Source organism: Equus przewalskii, chromosome 8 (genome assembly GCF_037783145.1).
Source record: "Equus przewalskii isolate Varuska chromosome 8, EquPr2, whole genome shotgun sequence".
Taxonomy (NCBI): Eukaryota; Metazoa; Chordata; class Mammalia; order Perissodactyla; family Equidae; genus Equus; species Equus przewalskii.
The window spans coordinates 84,516,258-84,533,652 of NC_091838.1; the positions used below are offsets into that span (position 1 = coordinate 84,516,258).

General features: G+C 57.5%; 2 protein-coding genes across 4 annotated transcripts in view; one reads left to right on the forward strand and one right to left on the reverse strand.

Annotated features, from left to right (window-relative positions):
- Window positions 1–17,237, forward strand: ADCK5 (aarF domain containing kinase 5). Of its 2 annotated transcripts, none has more exons than XM_070631296.1 (15): window positions 1–116; window positions 7,922–8,028; window positions 9,067–9,216; window positions 14,594–14,669; window positions 14,804–15,004; window positions 15,081–15,221; window positions 15,307–15,420; window positions 15,523–15,654; window positions 15,723–15,806; window positions 15,901–15,982; window positions 16,063–16,141; window positions 16,235–16,326; window positions 16,393–16,645; window positions 16,720–16,839; window positions 16,920–17,237. In XM_070631296.1, exons 1-15 carry the CDS (start codon window positions 105–107, stop codon window positions 17,023–17,025), a joined length of 1,749 nt encoding a protein of 582 aa, XP_070487397.1. In that variant the 5' UTR covers window positions 1–104; the 3' UTR covers window positions 17,026–17,237. The 2 variants fall into 2 exon arrangements, with proteins under 2 accessions (XP_070487397.1, XP_070487398.1); XM_070631297.1 differs by having other exon boundaries at window positions 16,720–16,834; window positions 16,915–17,237.
- CPSF1 (cleavage and polyadenylation specific factor 1) overlaps window positions 17,224–17,395 on the reverse strand; it is an 18,198-nt gene continuing 18,026 nt past the window's right edge. For both annotated transcript variants that reach the window (XM_070631293.1, XM_070631295.1), the window contains one exon: window positions 17,224–17,336. In XM_070631293.1, the coding sequence (XP_070487394.1) occupies window positions 17,289–17,336 (48 nt within the window). In that variant the 3' untranslated portion in view covers window positions 17,224–17,288. The remainder of the gene's footprint in view (window positions 17,337–17,395) is intronic.

A 17,395-nucleotide genomic window follows, 5' to 3' on the forward strand; every position in this document is an offset into this window, starting at 1 on the left:
CGCCGCCGGGGCGTGCGCGCGTGCGCACTGCGCCTCTTCCCGCAGGGACTCCTGGGCTGCGGGTCGCGGCTGTGCGCCCTGCGGGAGCGGAGCGCTGCTGGAGGATGTGGCGACCGGTGAGCCCCCGCCCGCGCGGCTCCGCGCCCCCTGGCCCGGCCCCCGCAGGCTCGCGGGGGAGTCGGGGCAGCTCTCCGATACCCCGGCCTGTGCGGGTGCGGCGGGCCTGCCGCCAGCGCCCCGGAGCCCGCTCCTCCTCGGAAGCGGGTTCGCGTGGTGGGAGCCTTACCCCCGAGCCGGCCTCTCGGAGCGCCCGCCCCTGCCCTGCCCAGGGCCGGCTCCCCAGGCCACGGACCCCCTTCGCCCTCTCCCGGCCCGTCTGCCGCAGACCCGCGCTCCGGACGGCCGGCACCCGGGCTGGAGGCCCTCCCCGCCTGTCCCTTCACCTGCTCCCCCGAGGGCCCTTCGCCTGGTCACCGGCCCGCCTCCGACCGCCCCGAGCCGCCGCCTGGCCCCCGCCTTTGAGCAGAGGGCTTTGTGGGGTGGACGCGCGGCCGTCTCTGTGGGCTGCCCCGCTCGGAGGCCGCGCCCCCCAGGTCTCGAGAAGCCCCTCTCTGTCAGGCCCCCCTCGACTTCTGCCTGGCCCTCGCTGCCCTCCCAGCGCCTGCTGCTTTGGATCCTGAGAGTGCAGCGGCCTTTCCCGTGGTGTGTTCCGGTCGGGCCTCCCGTTTTGCGGCATCTCTGCAGTTAGCATGGGCACCTTCCAAACCAGGTGTCCTCATCAGGGGCCCAGATCCTACCCACTCGCTCCCCAAGAATCTAGCCCTTTCCTCATAGGTTTCGAGCTAGAGAGGCTGGTGGGGGTTCATCAGCATTTTCAGCTTGGAGTCTTCTGCAGAGTTTGTGTTTTCCTAGTAAGCCTCTCGTGGATCCAGATATTAACAGTACAGACGAATTTCCACGAACTCTCGTGGTTATCAGGGAGCAGCTCCATTGCACAGGGGCGTTCTCTGAGCTGAGATGGTGAAGCTGGGTTAGTCTAAGAGTCAGGCAGAGAGCCACCGGGTCGGCCGTTAGTACAGCACTTTACAGTTTATAAAGCTTCTTCGAATACTGAGGTCACTTCATCCTCCAGAGAACTTGGGGAGTGGACAGGCAGGTTTTAGCCCCTGATTAGGAGCTGCTCATAACTAGTCAGTGGAGTGGGCCAGGTAGGCTTCTGAGTCCTGGCTGGTGTTGAGAGGGTCACAGACCCTTGGGACAGAAAGGGGCAGGGCGCCCTAGTCATGGTCCCCAGACCACCGCTCCTGGGCCCGATTCCCAGTCTGCCGCTTGCTAACCATGAGAACATTTCTGTGCCTTGGTCTCCTTTCCTGCTGAGGTGCGTGGGGCTGCTGGCCCTGTCATTAAACTGCCCTGGTTCTTGTCACCTCTTTGTACTTTTTCTGTTTCAGGTCTCGTCATGAGACTCAGCAGTTGCTTCTTACTGCTTTGCGTGGTTTGTCCATGCACAGTGACTTTTTGTCTCCCTTCTAATCTGTCTCTAATCCACAGGGTGTTAGAAAAACACACAACTCAGCTTGTCCCTAAAACGTGAGCACGTGCACTCATGGTTCTGTCTTAAAGTACACACAGATTTTGTGAGCGTTGTAATATCTGAGTGTTACTCGGAGCTCTTGTTTGCTACTTTATAGGTTGTTAGCTGAGTTGCAGATGAACGCTCTGTGTCTGCAGACAGACTGTGCACACACTGAGAAAGCCTGAGAGGCTGCGCTAGGGGAGGCGCGTCTCATCTTGTCCAGACTGGAAGGCTTTGGGAGTGAGAGGAGTGCTGGGACAACAAGTGTAGACCAGGACGGTCCCAGGCAAGCCAGGGTGTGTGGTCACCCTGGCGCGAAGGCACTGGTGTGCGGGAGAATATCCTGGGGACCGGCTTCTCTCTGTACCTGTTTCCCAGCATGCTCTGGTGCTGAAGCCTTGGGTGTGGTTTGGGTTATATGTGATGTGGTGGAAATTGCCCTGGACTATTTCCTGGAAGGTCTGGCTGCAGACTCTGCCTCACATTTATAGCCATGTGACCTCTTTGGGCTTTGGGGATGTCTCCTGTGTGATGGGGATAGTTTGGGGAGCACTGAACATCCCAGACTGGAAGGAACCAGGCACTTGAACAGCCCTGTGGGCCCTGATCGGGGTTCTGTGGCCTCCTCCTTGGAGTCCTGTTCCGAGCCAGGCTGCTGCCATCTCTTGCCTGACTGTAGCCTTTGCCCCTTGCTCAGCTTGCACTTTCACTTGGGCCATGGGGGGTCCTGGTTTTTCTGTGCTTAGCCACCATTTGTCTCAATTCAGCAAGCATTCATGAAGTTTCTACCTCACCTAGCAAAGCACCGTGCTGGATCCTAGAAGTACAGAGGTGATTGAGAGGAGGGCCTTACTCAGTCTGGGGGGGAGACAGACCGTAAACTAGCAGTCACACGCCTGTGGGACCAGGACGTTGAGAGAGGTATATACAAGGTGCAGGAGTGAGGGGAGTGTGGCGAGACAGGAGTGGTGCGAATCCGGTTGGGGCGAAGGGCATCCCAGACAGGACAGCAGCCTGGAGAACAAGCCTGGGCCTGGCTCTGCTTGGGGTGTCCAGGATCTACCAGAGAGATCTTTGCCAGGGAGCGTGAGTGAGGATTCAGTGCTGGGAGATGAGTCGGGGAATGAGATGCAGCTGGAGCTCCGACTGCAATGGCGGTTCCTAAGAAAACAGCAGAGAACTCTTACTAGGGACTGTGGTCAGGAGCCAGCTGTTACTTCTCTGGCCTCACCCGGTCTGAGCCTCTGTACACGGAGTACTTGGCACTGTGTCGACCAGGTGCCCAGAGGCTGTGGACTCTGGTCCTCAGCTTCCCCAGCAGAGCTCCTGACAGTGGTGGGCAGTTGTCAGGAGGCTGGGGGCGCAGCCAGGTTCTCATGCTGTAGTGTAAAATAATTGAGATTTAGCATTCTCCTCTGTAAAAGAACCGTATGTTTTGACATGAAGATGATGTTTACAGTTATTTGTTAGATAACTTGACTTTTTCTCATGAAACCCTTGCTTATCAATGGCTCTCGGGGACAATGTGCTCTGCTCTGTGGCTGTCAGACCCTCCACCTTGAGGGATTTCACTGCACGCCAGTTTGGGAATGTTCTGTGCTTAGCCACCGTTTGTCTCAATTCAGTGTCAACCGCGGAAGCAGTTAGACTCGGGTTCCACTCCCAGCTTTGCCAGGAGTTTTAGCTGTGGATCACGTGAGAAAGTAAGTGTGGCAGTCGCCGCTGTAGGTAATGCCCACCTTTTGTTGAGTACCTGTCATGTGTGGGCCCTGGGGGAGGTCCTGTATTTCCACCACCTCTCACCTTTCCAGCCTTGCAGGTGGACACTGTTACCTCCTGTTTGCAGACGAAAGGTGTCGGAGAAGGGCAGCAGCCAGGTACAGGGTGAGGGGTGGAGGGACGTGCAGCCCAGGCCTGTCCAGCAGGGGCTCTGCACTCGGGGGGTTCTGCCTTGCTCCGCGGCACCCCATCAGCGCAAGGGTGCTTTGCGTTATGCACCGTCCGTACGTTCTGTGCCGTTACACTGGGGCCACCAGAAAACCTCAGGGGCCACTACTGGTTGGTGCCTGGCCAGGGCTGGGCTGCATACACCTCTCCTTTGGGGGTGCGTCCTCACTGTGCACCCCTCCGGGTCTCCCTAAGGGACCGTGGGCCTTCTCCAGGTGGCGAGCCCTCTCTCAGGGGCGCCCTCCTCACTCGCAGTCTTCTGCCGTCTCTAAGTCAGACATACCCGGAGCACATGTGTGGCTCCCTCCTGCTCAGCCCTCATGGGTATCCGGGGAGTCGTGAGAGGCTGGTTCAGCCCGTAGTCTTGGGGCAGCTGTGCTTGGTCCCGAGCATGTTATGTTCCCTGCCAGCCCTCGCTTCAGCGTTGGCGCGCACAGCCTCTGAATCGTGAGGCCCTGTACTCTACTCCTAAGTCGTGGATCTTTCCTTTCCTTCTGGATGCTAACGATACAAAATAATTATTGTCTGTCAGCCTTGGCCTTGTTCCTTGTTCCCTGCAGTGGTGCAGCTTCTGAGTCAGTGAGCCCCGTTGCAACTTTGCAGCAAACCCTACTTTGCTGCCCTTTCAACGCTGCTGAAAGTAGGGGGCAAGTTGTTGGGAGGAGGGTAAGGGCATTGGGGACCAGCAGACGGCTTGGCACAGTGAGGAGGAGGAGGGCCTGGGGGAGACTAGTGGCTCCTTGACCCCAGGGTGACCCCAGCATGCACCTCTGCACACACTCCACAGTGCTTGTGTGGGCGGGCACCGCGCCAATGGCTTTGCAAATGTCAGTTCACCTGCTCTGGACTTTAACAGTGCAGCGGTACCTGATTTATAGACAGGGAAACTGAGGCCCAGAGAGGGAGATAACTGACCCATGCTGCGTGGCTGGTAAGTGCTGGAGCCCAGATTCCAGTTCCAGCCTGAGAAGTCTGGGTCCAGAGTCTGCCCCGCTTTCTCAGCCTCTGCTCTACCTGAGTCTCCGGGGTGGGGTTGTCCTGGGCACTGACATGTTGAGCAGCGTCCCTCGCCTCTGTCCACTCGATGCCAGGAGCACCCCTTCCCCCAAGCTGTGACAACTGAGAGTGTCTCTAGACAGAACCAGATGTCCTGGCACAGGACCGCTCCAGATGAGGCCCCTGCCCTGCCCTCGCTGCCTCATCTCTGAAATGCCACCTTTCTGGTTGTGTCTTTTTTTTTTTCTTAAGATTTTATTTTTTTTTTCCTTTTTCTCCCCAAAGCCCCCTGGTACATAGTTGTATATTCCAAGTTGTGGGTCCTTCTAGTTGTGGCATGTGGGACGCTGCCTCAGCGTGGTTGGATGAGCAGTGCCATGTCCGCGCCCAGGATTCGAACCAACGAAACACTGGGCCGCCTGCAGCGGAGTGCGCGAACTCAACCACTCGGCCACGGGGCCAGCCCCTGGTTGTGTCTTTGAGTAGCGTAGCAGATACTTGCCACCTCTGATTATGAAAACCTTTAAATACAAGGACAAGTTGACAGAGTGGTATCAGATATTTAATAATCCAGATACCCACTGCCTAGATCTATCCATTATTAATATCTTGCCCTGCTTGTTTCTGTTTCTATTTGAAGGTATATATTGTGTTGTCATTGGACCATTTGAAAGTAAGTTACAGACATTTTGACACATAATCTGTAAACACTTCAACATGCATCCCCTAAACAAGGACATTCTCTTGTGTAGTCATGGTAAATTTATGGTGCCTAAAATACTAACAGTGACTCCCTAACCTGTGCTGTCCATATTCAGACCTGTCTGTTGTCCCAGAAGTGTGTGTTGTAAATGCTTCCTTTCCGATTGGGGTCTGGTCAAGGTTCGTGCTTTGCACTTGACATTGGTCTGTCTAGCCTCCTAATCTACAACAGTCCTCCTACTTTTTTTCCCCCATAACTTGTTAACTTCTTGTTATGAAAAATTGCAAATATTTACAGAAGTAGAGAGAATTGATAAATGACTATGCCCAGCACCAGTAGTTCCCAACTCATGGGTCCTATTGACTTCTTCCTGAAGGGGCCAGGCCATTGTTTGGAGAATGTCCCGCGCTCGGGATCTGCTTGTTGGAGTGTTCTCAGGGTCACTGATAAGGAATGTTGAGCACCGGTGGCCGGCAGCTGGCAGCTGTTGTCGGTTCTGATTCAGTGGGCTTGTGGTCTTGCCCAGATCAGAGTCACAACAGAATCCTCACTGGCCAGAGGAGCAGGCAGCTGGTGTAGACGGCCTCGAGGCACTCCTGGCTCTCAGGTGCCAGCCTTGGTCATCTTGCTCAGCTCCTCACGCTTGCCCTGCATCCGCTTAACTCCGTCACCCAGCCACCCTCCCTGGGCCATGGCTCTGCCCAGGGCTCCAGCCCCCTCTGAGTGGACACTTGCCCCCCGCCCCCCAGTGACCTCCACAACACATCACCCCTCCCCGCGGGAACCTCCGGGGCCCCGGCTGGCTGCAGCTCACTTTGCTGCCCACCTTTTCCTTTGGGGCAGCCACCACTCCCCTTCCTGAGCACACATTATGTCTCTAGCCACACAGGCCTGGCTCCTGCTCGGAAACGCCCTGTGCTCTCCTGGGTTCAGGCCTTCACTGATGCCATGCCCTCTGCCTAGAAGACCCTCCCCAGCGTCCACGTGGAAGTCCTGCTTGCTGCCAGGTCGCAGGATCCCTCCCTCCCTCAAGCCCCGTGCTGTCCTGGTGGCCCTGTGGCTCTGTCTGCCTCTATATGTGGTCCCTGGTCACACACAGAAACCACCAGCCCCTGGTCCTCGCAGGCAGGGTTGCTTGCTGGGCGTGTATGGTAGGAGATGTGGAATTGGGTGAGGAGTGCAGGGCAGAGTCTGGAGACCTCCTCGCAGAGAACAGGCAGGGTCTGGACAGAGCTTGGGCAGAGTTACCTCTGGGGGAGGGGCAGGCAGGGCTGAGCCCTCCTGGCACAGCTGCTTGTTGTCACAAACCCTTGTGTGATGTAAGGTGGGAGGTAGTCGGGATCTCGGCCTGGAACGAGCCATCCTGCAGGCGCTGACTAATGTTCTGAGCCGCTGTCCACCACCTGTGGTCACAGGTGCCTGTTCACCGGCCTCCTCTTCTACTGTGGCCAGGTCAGGTGTGTGGACCAGCAGGGCAGCAGGGTGGGTGGCTCCTCTTGCACAGGAGGCTGGAGCTGTGGACCCCTGGGTCTCTGCCTGCTGCTGGCCCCCACCTCCTGTCTGCCTGTGGCTGCCTCTCTTGCCTCTGGATGGTTTTCCTTGAGGATCTGTACTCGCTGTGTGTGGCCTTGCTGAGCAGAGGTTTACTGTCAGCCCTTGTTCTCCTCTTGGGACAATAGGTCATGGACCTTTTCCTCTGACCTTTGCGTTGTTTTGGAGTCCTTGAAATTGTCTTCAGGGCTGCACACTTTGGCCAGAAAGTGATTGGAAAGTCAGGTCCTTATTTGACCCGGTGTTCACAAGAATAACGTTAACATCAGTGCCGCGGGTTATGACTTACTAGGCACAATCTTTTTTCTCTAAAAACTAAGCATTTATGGTTGGGGAATTTGTGCTTGAGGAGCTCGTAAGACCTCATAATTCAAATAGGATTGGGAGACCGAGGTTGCCAGTTTGCTCGGGAGAGCTGTGACATTGCCCTGGTCGCTAAGATAGGGCAGCACACTGTGCGGAGTCACTCTGGTACTTTGCTTCTCAGGTCCTGCTGGCTGTGGCACGTCGTCCGCTCGGCCTTCCCCCCGCGTCTCCAGGCAGAAGCTTTCCCGGGCTCCACCTCTAGGGTCTTAGTGTGTCGAAGTTCCTGTGCCTTCATTTGCTTTGAGAACAACCGCCTGCACGAGGGGTGTCTTTCCTGCACCCGTTCTTCCACCTTAGCGTCTGACATCTTCTTTCTGAATGTGTGATTAAGCATTCTGACATTCTCTTTGGAAACGCAGAGTGCCTTTCCGAGGCTGCTGAGCAGTGGTCTCAGCAGCAGGAAATAGTAAAGGATAGGGTCCCAGTAGAGTGGCAGGGGCAGGGACCAAGGGGACATTCAAAGGCAGGGTAGTTCTAATGGCCTGTTGAGGTGTGTCTGAGGCAGAAGCTCCTGGTGCAAACTGTGTGTAGCCTTCTCTTATGTGACACTTTGACCTCAACCTTGCTCTCAACAGGTGGAATTGTCTTGCATTGCTGAGTCAGACCTGTGGGCCTGGCCCCACGCATGGGCTGCGGGAAGCACTGACCTTCTTTGATGACGTATTTGGGCGGAGGGTGGCGAGAGGTGCAGCTTGCCCCTCAGATGCATGCCTTTGTGGATGCCGGGGAGCAGAAGGTGTGTTCTTGCCTCGTCTGACCCCTGCTGTTTGCTCACTTTGCAGTCACAACTTTGCCACTTCCACTCTGCTCTGCTGCAGAGCGGGCTGAAGCCCTGGCCGTCCCCTGCTGCCTTCTTCAGGAGAAACCTCTGGGTCTCGCCTGCAAGGTGGTGAGTTCTCCACAGCCACAGGCACCCTTCCGGGCGTGTGCTTCTCAGCAGGCAGGCATGGATGACCTCTGCTCTGAGGCCCCAGGCTGGACCTTCTCTGAACCCCCACCCTCAAGACAGGATGCGTTCGCTTCTCAGTGCGGTGCGCTGGGATCCACGACCGCCAGGGTTCTGACCTGGGACTGGAGTTTCAGGGGCGGGACCCCCTGACAGCACCATCGTGAGCAGATGGCAGCTGGAGCCGTGCACTCCCAAGAAGACAGTGATGGGTTCAGAGTGCAGGAGGGTGGGACTGCTGCATGTGGGGCCAAAACGGGGTAGGAGCAGCAAGCAACGCAGGGAGGAGGGCCCAAGGCCTGCAGGCAGTGGGCAGGATGGGGCGGTAGTGATGGGGGAGGCGGCTGGAGCGAGGCTCAGGCCTGGCAGAGCCGCGGGCCGGGAGTCGCCCAGGTGCTCCCTCACTGCTTGCCGACCAGGGCGCAGACACGTGACTGGATGCTGGGGCGCCTGCTGGATTCAGCTCCCACTGGGTTCAGCATGTGTGGGGCTCCTACTGGACTCCTTGTCTTGAGCTCTCACCTTATTCAGTGTGTGTTATCTATGTCTTACCCGGGCTCTGCTCTCTTGACACTTGTAGTCCAGTTGGGCCGTCAGCGAGGTGGACGGTGGTTGTAACCCTGTATAGTATAGGTGGCCCTGGTCCCATGAGGATCCCAGCCCTGTCCTTGAGCTGCTTCCCATGTAGCTGAGGAGCCAGTTTCTGCATCCACTGGCCCCTTGGAGTCTGGTGTCTGGGGTGTCTGTGGGGCTCAGGCAAGGCGACTTGGACACGGTGGTCAGAGAGCACTATGCTGACCACACATGTGCCTGGAACTGATGTCACCTGCAGAGGCTCCTGACGCAGCTGCAGCATCCGTGGGGTTGGCCAGGCTTTGGCCGTGAGTGCTGTGCAAGCTCAAGGGAGCAAATCCTGCAGAACCCAGGCCAGGTGGGGGGCACAGATGGGAACTAACCTGGCTGTACAACTGTCTCCACCAGGTCCTTGAGACCCCAGCCCCTGTGGAAGAAGGCGCTTTCTGCCACGGCGGTGGGGGTGCCCCTGCTCCTGGGAGTCCGCTACTTCATGGCAGAGCCGCAGGAGAAGAGGCGGATGCGGCTCGTGGTAGACGGTGTCGGGCGCTTCAGCAGGTAGGAGGGTCCGGGTGGTGTGGCGTGGCTTTCTCCCCTGCTGAGTCCTGTCTCTCAGACACATGGGGCCTCGAGGGGCCTGGGAGGGGCTGCAGGGTTTTGCTGGGAACTTTCAAGCTACCTTCCAGGCATCCTTGTGCTGCCCGGTGGGGCAGCCGAGCATCGCAGGGTCCACACGGGCATAGTGCAGAAGAGCCGTCCATACTGGCCACAGCCTCCACAGACCCTTGACATCTGCCTTGACCTGTGAAGGGCAGGGGAGGTGAGCCAGTACCTCCCCCACCTCAGACTTCTGCTGGTGGGCAGACAAGCAGCTGCCTCCTCCTCCTCATCTTCCCTCTTGCCCCGCAAGGAGGGTTGGCATCCAGACAGAGAGGTTTAGGGCTAAGAGGGAAGGGCTGCCATCTCACCTTCCCTCCCAGTGGGCTGGACTAGGGGTGGGTGATGTCTGCATATTAACATCAAGGCTGCCTTAAACTAAAGGCGCTTTTCATACTCCTTTGTCTCCCAGTGCAGGATTCTGGGGGGCAGGGGTGATCTTCCTCTTGGAGCAGCGTGGGTCGGCATCCCTGCTCTGGTCAGACCCAGGAACTCCTACAGCCACAAAGTTCTGAGAACCAGCTCTTGGCATTGATGAAGCCTCAATTTACCCAGACCCACTGTTGGGCTGGGAAGTGCACATACATGAGACCTCAGTTAAGGAGGCTGCGGGGGTGGGTGCCCCACTCCACTGGCTCCGGGCACCTGCTCCCTCTTGGCCTAGGTCAGTTTCTCAAAGGAAGGGTTAGGCCTGCAAAGGCCTTCAGACTCTCAACCAGAAGCTTCATTAAGATTTACGCCAGTGGCGGCCCTAGGTGGGCAGGTGACTGAATGCTTGACCCCTTCCTGCCTTGTGGACGAAACAAGCACATGACTTCTCAGCTCACTGGTGGCAGTGGCGCCCCTGCTCTGGCTCCCAGGGTGTTCAGTTGATGGGCTTGCCTGGAACTCCTGGTTGCCCTCGGGGCAGGTTCTGGGCAGTGGCCTCTGTGTCCTGCAAGGTTGTCCAGTCTCCATACCCCTGAGGTGGATGAGGGCAGAGCCTGGAGTCGGCTCTGTCTTTTCCGTGACCCTCCACTGTGTAGGACTGTGCAAGACTTGTGGGGACTGTGCCTATGCAACCTGGTTGTGAAATGCACACTTGACAAGTATTGGCTTGTCTCACTTTCTGCTGTTTCCCGTGTTAGATACCCCAGCAGCAGGCTTGGCCTGCCTGCCTTCTCTGCTTCCCTCCTGGGAAAGTTAATTTTCACAGCTTGCTTTAAGAGGCTGAGCTGGGATTGGAGGGAAAGGAGCTAGAACTACTGTTCTCCCAACAGTCTGCACGTTCTTGTCAGCTCGAAGTCCTAACAGTTGCCAGGACGGACAAGCCTGATGGAGCATCCCTGGCTGGGTACAGGGTGACCGCAGGGCCACACAGCATGTCCTGGGTAATGGGGGCCCAGGAAGGAGCACAGTGGGGAGTAAGTCAGGACCAGCTCACCACGCGGAGCTGGCGGCTTGTTCTGTTGCACGAGAGCGGAGATCAGAACACGTCCTGTGTGCCCAGGCACTCAGAGATGGGGTGGCGGAAGGTTTGCATCAGGGCCCTGGCTTCCTTCGTCCTTATTTAATTTTAATTTTTAAATCTCTGTGGGCTTTGCCTTTTTTTTTTCTTTTTTTGACACAATTTCAAATGTTCAGAAAAGTTGCAAGAATAATACAAAGGAACTTTTTTCTTCTTGAAACATTTGCAAATAAGTTGTCAACGTGCTCCATTATCCCTGAAATCTTGAGTGTATTTCCTAAGCAAGGACATTCTCCTCCATAACCGTAATCAAGAACCATCCATTATGTCCCTGTAACCCTCAGACCCCATTTGTGTGTAACCAGGTGCCCCAGCAACAACCTTTTTAATACAAGGATCTGGTCCAGGGTTCACGTCTAACCTCCCCCAGTCTGGAGCAGTTCCCCAGTGCCCCCCGACTCTCATAGCTAAACTTGAGGTCCAGGCCTGGTCTCCCAGACCCCCACATCTGCCTAGGACTTCTGACAACAGCTGCAAGTTCTGGGGGCCCAGCAGGCTGTGTCACTTCAAACCACTCGCTACAAATTAGGGGGTCCCCACAGACTCCTTCAGTTTTTGATAGTTCCCCAGGACGACTCACAGAACTCAGGAAGTGCTATGCTTGCGATTACGGTGCTGTTATAGCAAAAGGGCACCAGCCAAAGGAAGAGATGTGCAGGGTGCGTTCCGGGAGGATCCCAAACTCAGACTTTCCACGTCCTCATTCTCCTTACCCTCCTGTCGTCGATGTGACAGTCCATTTGGATTAGCCCCCCAAGCTTCGGTGTCCAGAGTTTCTGTTAGGGTTTCATTACGTGGGCACAAATGACTGAGTCATCAGTTTCATAATTGAACTGTCTCCAGTCCCCCATCCTCCCTGGTTTGGCTGATACCACTTGGCTCAGAGCCCCAAAACTCTAATCACACGAGTGGTCTTTCTGGCTGTCAGAGCGCCGTGTTAGCACAGACAGTCAGGGCCCATCATGGATCACAAAACTGCTGTCACTGAAAATGCCACAGATTGAGAGGCCATCTGCCAAGAGCTGGGGCAAAGGCCAGACCTCTCCTCAGGTGAAGGTAATTCTTCACTACACAATGACCTTGACACATTTGGAGGCTTATAGGCCAGTAATACTGCACAAAAGAGGTCAGCAAACTATAGCCAGACATGGCTGCTGCCTGTTTAATAAATGAAGCTTTCTTGGAACCACAGCCACGCCCATCCGCTTACATGAGCCTGTGGCTGCTTCCACTGTAAGGGCAGTGGAGACCGCCTGGCCCATAAAGCCTAAAGTATTTGCTGTCTAACCTTGTAAAGAAAAATCTTGTGACCCCTCTCCTAGAAGGTCCCTCAGTTTGGGTTTGTCTGATCACTCGTAGTTAGATTAAGTTGGTGCGTTTGGGCAGCAATAGCACAGAATTGTGTTCTCTGGTATCTCTGGGGTGGCACATGACTTCCGTTTGTCCTGTTAACTTTTGCCACTTGACTTCCTTGTACCTTGAATTAGGTCAGTGTTCGTTCCCATCCCTGCTGTCCACTGGCTTAGTTCCTGCCTATATTTCTTTGGGCATTCATTCTTACTGTGATAGTCACCAAATGGTGTTTTCTAATTCGACTAATTCCTTCCACATTTGTTGATTCGTGTACTACTGTGAGGAGAGATTTCTCCCCATTTATTCATCCCTTCACTTATTCATGTCAGTCTGGACTTGTGGGTTTGTACTTTATTCCATGGGTTGCTCTCTGTTGCTGTCACTATCATTTTTTGCTAAGAATGTTCCAGGTTTGGCTTGTGGGAGCCCCTTCAACCTGGCTTTTGTGACCCTTTTTTATTTTTATTATTTTTTTGTGAGGAAGATTCACCCTGAGCTCACATGCTCTCTTTTTGCCTGAGGAAGATCAGCCCTGAGGTAACATCCATCCCAGTCTTCCTCTATTTCGTATCTGGGATGCCTCCACCGTGTGGCTGATGAGTGGAGTAGGTCCATACCCGGCATCCAAACGCACGAACGCAGGCCGCCAAAGCGGAGCGCACAGAACTTAACCACTCAGCCACGAGGCCGGCCCCCCTTTTGAAAATTTTTTAATCTCCAACGTTTTATTATAAAAAGCTTCAAAGATACAGCAGAGTTGGAAATGCTCTACAGTGAACCTAGATTTTACCGTTAACTTTTTCAATCCTTTTGACGTGTCTTTTGAGCATTCTATTCCTTCTGGCACACAGGATGCTCCAGGCCCCTCTTGTTCTCTCCCAGCCCTAGAAGCTGCTACTCTCCAGGGAGCCTGGCTCCTAGGGGTGGAGAAAGGTCTCAGGGACCATGACAGGGCGTGCTCGCATCCCTCGGGCTGTGTCTGCTTCTGTGGACTAGAGTGAGGGGTGTTTCTGTGTGCACATGTGCGCACTCACCCTTACATGTGCTCATTCCTGTCTCTAGTCATAAATGTCAGCCCTGCATCCACACAGGTGCCTCCCATTGCCAACACGCATTGCCGTCCCCCTCCAACCGGGAGAAACCTGGCTGCCCTCGCCCTTGACTTAGTGACTCACTCGACGAGTTGCGCTGAGCGCAGCCTTCACCCCACTGCCATCACCCCACCACCCCTGGGCAGACCCTGTGTGGACTGAACTATTCAGGAAGGAGGGAGGCCTCCCCTTTGGGCCCCCAGGGAGCTCAGAAACCCTGCTCCTTGCTCACCTGGCCAACACGCGCCCCCTTCTTCAGGCGACACTGTTTGTCCCCTGTGTCAGGCTGGGGGTGAGTGGGACAGACGCAGTCTGTGGAGCTCAGTTTGGCAAGTGTAAGGCATGGGCCGACCTCACTGCTCCAAGACGCCTGATCTCCACAACTCTTGGGAGCAGCATGTGCCCGGCCCGGGCAGCAAACTGTCCGAATCCAGCAGCCTTTTCATTCTGGTCCCTCCTGAGGTGGAGGCGGCGAGGAGCAGGAGACAGCTGAGAGGCAGGACGGAGAGGCTCAGCTTGGACTGGTGGCCCAGGTCCTCTCAGGGCTGTCTTAAGGAGCAGGAGCCACACCCCTGTCAGGAAGGCCCAAGGGTCTGGGGTCTGCAACACTGGAGGCCTGGATTCTGGTCCTGGATCCTTCCCTCTCCAGACCCAGGGCTGCTCATCCATAGCCTGGGGCGTGGGGAGTGAGGACCCCTGCTGACACCAGAAGGGGCTTGGACCTCCAGGACTGCACAGGCCATGCTCTTGGCCAGGAGAGCAGTTGAGTCCCAGCTCTGAGACTCAACTCCCTAGGGGCTCCTGTCCACAGGTGTGTGGAGGGCACCTGCAGAGGGCTGGCAGGGCCCAGTCTGGGGGAGGTGGCTGAGTGCGCAGGAGGCAGGAGTGCAGGGGGGCCTGGAGTGAGGGCGCATCTGCAGACGGGAGCTGGTAACAGAGTGCCACCTTGGCATCCCATCAGAGCTGTGCCAGGTCTTGGGTGGAATTTTTTATAATGAGTGTTACAGAAGAATGAAAAAGAAACCACACCTGGTGGTTAGGGCTCGAGACCCCATCCCAGCTCTGGCCCTTCCCATCTGTCCTGGGTGCCCATCAGGGTGCGTGCAGGGACTGAGGGGTGGTGTGGATGCAGGCTGTCCATTCTGCAGACCAGGGGCCGAGACTGACCTGCTGTCAGTGCTGTCCTGAGAGCATGGAGGCTGGACCGGGACTCAGCAGCCCCTGCCACGTGCTCACAGTGGTCTGAGGGGCTGGCAGGGGCGGGGCCAGACAGGGCAGGATCTGAGATGAGTGCCTGCCCAGGGCTGAAGGTGCCCTCTGCTGGCAGGTCTCTGAGGATCGGCCTACAGATCTCCCTGGACTACTGGTGGTGCACAAACGTCATCCTGCGAGGGGTGGAAGAGGTTTGTCCCCGCCACCTGGGCCATAGCTGAACCTGTCTGCACTCTGCAGGGGGGTGGGGGGAGGGCTGGAGGAAGCGGGGCGACTGAGGAGGCACACACCTGTCCCCATCCCTTCCCTCTATGCCTGTGGTCAGAACAGCCCGGGGTATTTGGAGGTCATGTCTGCGTGTCACCAGCGGGCAGCCGATGCGCTGGTGGCCGGGGCCATCAGCAACGGTGGCCTCTACGTGAAGCTGGGCCAGGGGCTGTGCTCCTTCAACCACTTGCTGCCCCCCGAGTACGTCAGGACGCTGCGCGTGCTGGAGGACAGAGCTCTCACACGTGGCTTCCAGGAGGTGAGCCCTGCTGAGGCTGGGAGGTGGGGGCTCTGGCAGTGGCCCCCACGCTTCTCCAAGAACCCTCTCCTGCCAGGTGGACCAGCTGTTCCTTGAAGACTTCCAGGCCCCACCCCACAAGCTGTTCCAGGAGTTCGACTACCAGCCGATTGCCGCTGCGAGCCTGGCCCAGGTACACCGAGCCAAGCTGCATGACGGCACTGCCGTGGCCGTGAAGGTACGTGGGGGGCCTGCCTGGCACTGCAGTGGGCTCAGGCCGTGGCAGCGGCTGCAGGCCCTCCCTGCACCCTCACCTCACACAGGTGCAGTACATTGACCTGCGGGACCGCTTTGACGGGGACATCCACACCCTGGAGCTCCTGCTCCGGCTCATCGAGTTCATGCACCCCAGCTTCGGCTTCAGCTGGGTCCTGCAGGTAACCGCTGCCCACAGGCAGGCTGCAGTGAGCAGCATCCTGCACATACTGGGGGCGGGTTGGCCCCTGACCTGGACACTTGACTGCCTGTGTGGCCCCCAGGACCTGAAGGGGACGCTGGCCCAGGAACTGGACTTCGAGAACGAGGGCCGAAATGCTGAGCGCTGTGCACGGGAGCTGCAGCACTTCCGGCACATCGTGGTGCCCCGTGTGCACTGGGACACGTCCAGCAAGGTGGGCTGGGCCCCCTCCTGGGTAGGGCTGCCCAGGCCTGCTAAGTTCAGCCTCTTGCTCTCTCCCAGCGCGTGCTTACTGCTGAATTCTGTGAGGGCTGCAAGGTCAACGATGTGGAGGCCATCAAGACTATGGGGCTCGCAGTGCAGGATGTGAGTGGGCCATGTGCACGGGGCATGGGGACGAGGGAGAGGTGAGTGGGCCGTGTGCACAGGGTGATGCAGCGTGGTCCTGTTCGCTCCTCAGATAGCAGAGAAGTTGATCCAGGCTTTTGCTGAGCAGATATTTTACACGGGCTTTATCCACTCTGACCCCCACCCTGGCAATGGTAGGAAAAGCCCCAGGGGGTGGAGGTCAGGGGTGGGAACTGGGGGAGTGGTGATATAACCCTGAGTGCCATGTACCCAGTTCTGGTGCGGAAAGGCCCGGATGGGAAGGCACAGCTGGTGCTGCTGGACCACGGGCTGTATCAATTCCTGGATGAGAAGTAAGCTGGGAACCCAGGGTCTGGGGTGGGTGCTCACCCTGGGGCTGGCCTTTCCTGCCCTGGTGCTCTGGGCTCACTGCTGGGCCCCCACAGGGACCGGTCAGCCCTGTGCCAGCTGTGGCGGGCCATCATTCTGAGGGATGACGCCGCGATGAAGGCGCACGCAGCCACACTTGGGGTGCAAGGTGAGGCTGGGGCATGCGGGTACACAGGCATGTAGGGCCCACAGCCCTGGCTCAGCCCACCCCCAGACTACTTCCTGTTCTCTGAGGTGCTCATGCAGCGGCCTGTGCGCCTGGGGCAGCTGTGGCGGTCGCACCTACTGAGCCGTGAGGAGGCGGCCTACATGCAGGACATGGCGCGGGAGCACTTCGAGGACATCATGGGCGTGCTCAAGGCGCTGCCTCGGCCCATGCTGCTCGTGCTGCGCAACATCAACACTGTGCGCGCCATCAACACCACCCTTGGCGCCCCCGTCGACCGCTACTTCCTCATGGCCAAGAGGTGGGTGCTGTGGGGCGCCTGGGGGGTGAGGAGGGCGGGCAGGGCTGGGCCAGGCTGACTGTGTCTCCCTGCAGTGCGGTCAGGGGCTGGAGCCGCTTGGTGGGAGGCACAGCATACCAGAAGGTCTGTGGTGCCAGGCTCCTTCGCCAGGTCAGGGTCATCTGGGAGACGTTCAAGTTTGAAGTGGCCCTGAGGCAAGTGGACAGGAGGGGGCCAGCGGGTGGGGGACCAGGGCCTGCTGCCCACCAACCTGCGACCCCTTCACCCACCCCAGGCTGGAGACCCTGTCGATGCGGCTCACCGCCCTCCTGGTTCGAGTCCTGGTCCACCTGGGCCTCATGCCGAAGCCCGAGGGGCTCTATGAGTTCCTGGAGACCTAGGGAGCCCAGGGCAGGAAGACCGCAAAGCCTGCCCAGGGCCAGCAGTGCGCCCAGCCTCAGGCCGATGGAGCTGGCCAGGGCTGGAGGTGTGGACGCCATAAGACCTGGGGCATTGAAGCAACCGTGTCCTGAAGTGGGGGGCTGTGGGGCTCTGACCACGACTAAGGCAGGAGGCCCTGCAATGACCACATGTTCCTCTCAAATCAAACAAATCTTTTTCCTCATGTTTTGTACAAAAGGGGCGTGGGGGCAGCGTCCAGGGTCTAGAAGTGGGCGGTGACACGATCTGTTTCCAACAGGTCATCCAGGATCTGTGGGGAGAGGGAGTGGGGTAAGAGCGGGGTGGGCTGAGGGTGGGTGAGGGCAGGGT